We start from the raw sequence: 6,338 nt of genomic DNA on the forward strand, positions 1-6,338 counted from the left end.
GAAAAATTGTGGACTTTGCCCACTTTGCAAGAGGGAGCAAGAATCAGGCATCCATCTTTTCGTCAAGTGCCGCTTCTCCATTCGGCTCTGGCGATCAGTCATTGACAAGTTTGGTCTTGCGTTGGTGAGATAGAAGAACCGACATGCGAAATCCAAACAGACGAGCAATGGCCTCCCTCACCATACTCGTCTCTTGGACTCTTTGGAATGAGAGAAACGTCCGGGTGTTTCGCCACAAAAATGCGCCACCGCCTATTCTTCTTCAAAATATTTTGCTTGAGGCCAACCTATGGGCGTATTGTTGTACGAGAGGTTTATTTATAGGGTCACTTGCAAACTGTCAAACTCTATTCTCCTCTTATTTAATGGATGAGGCAAATCTTTTGCTTCCGTTTCGAAGAAAAAAAATGCCTCATTCCCACTCTGTCTGGGGAAGATCTGCGAGCGCTCACTTCACTGGAGAGGGAGAGGTATGGCACAAAGGGCCGTCACTTCTCCCGGAGCAGGAGTAGGAGTAGGGCGTGGCAAGCAATCCCAGAGTATATGATGTGTCTATGGACGGGGCAAGGAAATATGGCGACTAGGACGTACGGCGTCCAGTCCAATCGCACCACCTGTGTTTCCTTGGCTTTGCGCAAAGAGCTCCACCAGTTTAGGACGAAACGGATGAGCCGCACGCTTGCGCCGTCTATCTCTATGAGGATTGAGGAGCCATCCCATCATGCCCTAGCTTTTGGTTCTACTCCAATACAAACCTCATCTCCCAGTCACGACATGATATGATGGCGCCACCCACAGCCCCGCCCCAACCAATGGTGTTTTACCATCGGCTTTTCGTCCGCAAAAGGCGTGCTATCACTCACATGAACGCAACCACTAAACTCATTCCGCGACGCAAACAAAGTACTAGTAGACACTAGACACTGATCCCATCACCCGGATTCCAATTACTTTAATTTTTACTACGTGTAAACAACAACATCACAGTCAGCTCCATTCCTTTTCCCCTTAAATAAACATTATTACAGGCACTGTCATTGCTTGCTACGGTAGTAATTCAGCTCAGCCGGCGCCACATTCATTTGAAAAGGCTGAAATCTCAAGAGCAGAGCAACCAGCACCAACTTGTTTCAAAATCACCTCAAGTCCCGTACCAGTGAATGTGCCGTAAATGCTGTACACAAGTATATTTATGCACTTTTATTGTACTCATTTCCGAGTCGGGTATATATATATAATATACACAGCGAGAAAGGTTTCAAAACATGACGCGGTAAATCCGAGACGTGCCGCCGCCAAATGAACGCAGGAAGGCGGCGGCAGCTCCAAGAATGAGAGAGAGAGAGAGACCTCTATGTGTGATCTCAGTTATAGTAGAATACAACGTACCATTACAACAACAGAGTGCTATACGAAGCAAGTGTGCTGACCACAGTGATCATACGAGAGCTGCAACCAACACAACACCGTAGAAAGAAACGGCAAGGCGACTATGGAGGGCTGCAAGCAGCCTCTGCGCAAGCGACAGCGGGAAGCAAGCTGTGGAGCTCCCGGTCACGGCGAGTGGCAACACATAGCCAAAGGGAGGAGAGTGCTGTGCAAAGTATCTACGGGCCACGGGCCCTGGTGAAACATAAGCATCCGGACGACTGACCATCCGGTATCATACCGCCGCCTTTGCTTGTGTCGAGGGCCTCCATAAGCTGCACCACCTCATCCATGTCCGGGCGTTTGTCAGGGTTTCCGTCCCAGCATTTACGCATAATGTTCGCAAACGCACTTGGACAGCAGCGGGGTATGTCTGGCCGCAAATTCTGTCCACAGACGAGCAGTAGTTATATTTGATGTATGTGCTCTGCGTGGATCATATGATACAATGAAGGAAAATGGCGTGGCAGGAGAGTATCTAGAACACACGACAAACCTGGTGAACAACAGCAGAAGAGACATCGGCAAAACTTAGGTCTGGGTATGGCATGTCACAGCAATAGATTTCCCACAGGCAGATGCCGAAACTGTAAACATCACATTTCCTGTTGTATGGTTTACCATCAAGAACCTGCAAATGCATACAAGGAAGAACATGAAGCTCTATTTTAAGTGAGACACCATTTTCTTAAGGAAGAAACTTAAGAGGGATCAGTCCAATAAATACCTCTGGGGCCATATAACCAAGTGTGCCTGTCGCACCAGTCATATCCTTCGGATTCTGAGCCTCAACACGTGCAACGCCAAAATCAGCAATCTTAAGGTTACGCTGTGTATCAAGCAGCATATTTTCAGTTTTCACGTCGCGATGTACTATCTTTCTAGAGTGTAGATAGCTCAATCTGCAAAGGAAAGGCCAGATTATTACTTTTTCGATTCAGATACTCTAGAAATAATGCATAGCGGTGATTTGGGCTCAAGAGCTTATTACCCCCTGGACAGATCCAATGCAAGCTGAACCACAACTTTGTAGGCGAGCTTCCGCCGTCTGTTCTTTATCAGATACTGCTTCAAAGTGCCTCCAGCGAGATACTCTACCACAACACAACATGCTCTAGCTGGCAAGTTGGCACGCGCACCGTTGTCATTGACTGGTATCTTGAGGTCGGTGGTCCCCATAGACGCACCAATAAACTGCAGAAGAGATTACGGCATGTATTTGAGTAATCAATACTTTTCAAATAGCCCTAGGATAGTGAGCATGATACCAGTTACAAATTTTAATCCTGGACTAGAAGTTAATACTCAATAAGCTATCAGCTTTACTACAAGAGAAAATATCACATATGAAGGACAGGATTGATGGAAGCCAAGTATGATTGGAAATATTCACCCTTGTAACGTTAGGATGGCTGAGCTTATGCCAAACAGCAACCTCCTGCTTAAATGATGTTCGTAAAGCAGTAGTTTCGGCTTCTGTGGCAAAACCATCTTCTCCCCAATCCAACAGCTTCACTGCAAACAATATGATGAAATTAATAGGGTGCTCGTATATTGTGTAACATTGTGAACAAAACAATCCCAAATTCCTAAATGGTGAAGTGACACATTCATCGTAGATTTTGAGTAAAAACTGGATATCTAATGATAGAAAATTATACACGCTGTTTTTGAAAATCAACAATAAGAATAGTTATAATCATGTAAAGTTTAAAAGATGCTACTGCTGGAATATGTGTACTGTAAATACAAGCATGTCAATTTTTATGAAGCTAGTAGAAAGAACAAATGAACAACATACAGGCATGCGCATAACTGAAGTGCTCAATGGAACAAAGTCTTCACTTTCTATTTTATGGAAACCTATAGAACTTAGGAAACTGAAGTGGGTCACAAAAAGATAAGCTTGGAAAGTAAGTCAAAGCAGACGGTACAAAGCAGCACAACTACGCTTCAGATAGCATGACATTTAGTTACAGAGACATATATCCACTATTGAGCAGGCTGCAGAAATGTTTACGAGCATATGCAAAAATTCAACACGGAAGAATTCATGTTCATTTGCAAAGGACTCAAAGGAAATTGGTTGAAGGAAGCATCATAAATTAGTAGAAATTTAAATAAATCAATGTTGATACTGATAAATTGCTAATTAGCAGGAAATCGATGTAGAGTGACATGTGAAATGAGGACTGCTGCCCAAAGGTGAAAAACCTCAGATGGACTGGCAGAGTAAGTAAATGTCCAGAAATGTAGTCAGGGAAAGGAATAACTTGATGGAGGAAAAAAGATGACACTATCTTGAAATTATTCATGAGCAAGAGCATCAATCTGGGCACACAAATATGCACAAGGCCGGAAAGCAGATGAATACATGGTCCAGCCCAAGCAATGTTCAAAATAATGATAAACAGCTAACAGACAGTCACCCAGTTCTTTAGTGAAACGGCCCTTCACATGTTAAGATTTTTAAAATTTCAGATAAATATGTGTAGATGTGTAGAGTAGCAATATAAGCATGTAATGGTTTAACAGATCTTATCAATACATAGAGTGGATGCGGCAGCAAGGAGATTGTCCGACTACGTTATACTTACTAACTAGGAAGTATATATGTATTTGTCTGAATCCAACTATAAGAGATTCCTTGAAAAGTACAAGTGCAAAGCTTCTTGCATTCACAATAGGTTGGCCATCTAGCAAATTTTGCTCCTACCTTTTACAGTGCCTAGAAGCATAATTCAACTGTTTGCTAGTTATGTGAATATCCGATGTAAGGAAGGTAAAATATCGACATAAGAAATAAAACCTTAAACTACATAATTCAGATGCAGCTTCCTGGGTACAAGAAAAGAACATAAACAGAATCGAAGGTGCACTAAAACACACTAGAAATGAATTTTGATGCGTCTCTGATAAAAACACGCGGGCCAAATTGTTGCGAAAATACTAAGCATTGTGTGAAGCATAAAGAGTTATCATGAAGTTCAAGGATTAATTAACAGGGGGCACACGAATAACTGTCAAACTGCTAGGCATCGCACTTTGCCGAACAAGTATGGTTTAAGGTGCCCAGTTGGACACTGGGATGGGTTTAAAAGAGCATGCTACTGGATTAAACACACCTAATCTCAAAACCTGTACCTATTGGAGGTTCTGAAACATTGGGGAAGGAGTGAACACAAATCACACAATCAATAAAAGTCAACATGTATCATTTCTCTAATAGAAGAGATTAGAGTAACTAATTATCCCAAAACCTGCAAACTTGCGCTTGCTTTGTGTGAATAAATACGTGTCATGACTCATGACCTATATACATATGTGTTTTTAACCCCCTATAATATAATCATGTGTGTAATTCGACCAGAAGAATACATAAGAGGGCATAGGAGCATGCATATATAAAGAACAATCAAGCAACATGAGTTCATGTTTTTCAGCCGATTGAGGTAGATACCTGCGACCTGCTGGCCATCATAGGTGCCGCGGTAGACGGTTCCATATGTGCCCTGGGCGATGACGTGCCGGATCTCCAGCTTAGCAAGGTCAATCTCCCAGTCCGCCTTGGGTCCCTGGGACTTGATGTTGGTCTTGCCCCATTTCTTGTTGAGCTGCTGCTCCAGCTGGATGTCGAGGCTGGTGAGGTCGATCTTGTCGGCTCGCACGTAGTCGCTGCTCCCCAGGCTGCCGGTCCTCTTGAATTTCACCTCGGGCATATCACCGGCGCTGGACGCCATCTTTGCAGGCAGCCAAAAATAGAAATCTTGATTCTTGAGGAACTGCGCCGCAAGCCCAACAACCAGAATTCCTTATCGGAGGCGCGGAATCGGCGCGTGGCAACTGGCAAAGTATACCGGGGAGCAGCAGAGGTGAGCCAAGAACCGCCTCCTTGGCAGCAAGGCGGAGCAGGAGAGGGGGCAGATCTCGCGAGCGGTGGGAAGGAAGCAAAGGGGCGGGGGCGGGAGAAGAGGTGCTCACCGCGGCGGGGCTGTGACGAAAGCCGAAAGGCTGGGACGGACGGAACTCGCTGGAAAAAGGCCGGCCGCAAAGTTTGACCGAGGCGGAGGAAGCCCGGCGGAAATATGGCGGAGGCGGGAGAGCAGAGACCGTATCGAATCCGGTCAAAGAATTCCCCAAGAACGCAGGGACAAAGGGCGGCTCAGCCAACTGACCAGCTAACAAGGAAGGAAGGCTGCGGAATCGCGGGCGCGGGATTTGGACGGAGGCGAGCGGGGGAGCTTGGTGGGGGGGGGCGAGGCGGCGGAGGCGGCGAGGAGATGAGGACGGGGGCCTCCGGTCGGACCGAGGCGGCGGGGGCGAGGGTGTTGACGAAGGGGGGAGGCGTGGCGACGACGGAGCGGATTTGTTTACTGCGATACTGTGGCCACCGGCCGCTGCTGCTGTGCTGCCTGTGCGTGGGCAGCTCCGCCTGCCTTCTGGCTCGTCGGTTGCGCTGGAGCTTTTGGAAAGTTGGAATATGCTTACTGTGCTGCTGGCTCGCGTGATGTGCAAGTCCGAGACTCCAAGGTACGTAGAATGTTCAAATGCGTCCCGTGCTACATGTCCAAAGTAGAATGTTCGGGGGCCTCTCCGGGCACGTCGCAGGCTCACGGCATGGTGGGTGGTGAGGTTTCAACTTGAAAAGCTGGTAGGGGTACTCTGTTTCTTGGTCAACCGCTCGTTTGTGGCCGTCGGATCGAGATTTTCCTCTCTGGTCGGTTTTGCACACACGCGAATCCTCACATCTCTGGTGCTCACGGGATTTTTATAAAGAGTCGACAAACTTTGTACTCCCTCCGTCTTAAAATTTTTGTCTTAGATTTGTCTAAATACGGTTGTATCAAGTCGCATTTTAGTATTAGGTACATCCGTATCTAGACAAATTTAAGACAAGAATTTTGGGACGG

At 46.2% G+C, this 6,338-nt stretch overlaps 1 protein-coding gene across 1 annotated transcript; it reads right to left on the reverse strand.

Moving 5' to 3' along the window:
• Positions 1 to 1,163: 1,163 nt before the first annotated feature.
• Positions 1,164 to 5,932, reverse strand: LOC119303045 (serine/threonine-protein kinase STY13-like). Its single transcript, XM_037580124.1, has 6 exons — positions 4,889 to 5,932; positions 2,822 to 2,943; positions 2,420 to 2,622; positions 2,156 to 2,330; positions 1,925 to 2,059; positions 1,164 to 1,814 (listed from the first exon to the last, which is right to left on the reverse strand). Exons 1-6 carry the CDS (start codon positions 5,166 to 5,168, stop codon positions 1,608 to 1,610), a joined length of 1,122 nt encoding a protein of 373 aa, XP_037436021.1. The 5' UTR covers positions 5,169 to 5,932; the 3' UTR covers positions 1,164 to 1,607.
• Between the last annotated feature and the right edge of the window lie 406 nt (positions 5,933 to 6,338).

This window comes from Triticum dicoccoides, chromosome 5A, assembly GCF_002162155.2.
Source record: "Triticum dicoccoides isolate Atlit2015 ecotype Zavitan chromosome 5A, WEW_v2.0, whole genome shotgun sequence".
NCBI lineage: Eukaryota > Viridiplantae > Streptophyta > Magnoliopsida > Poales > Poaceae > Triticum > Triticum dicoccoides.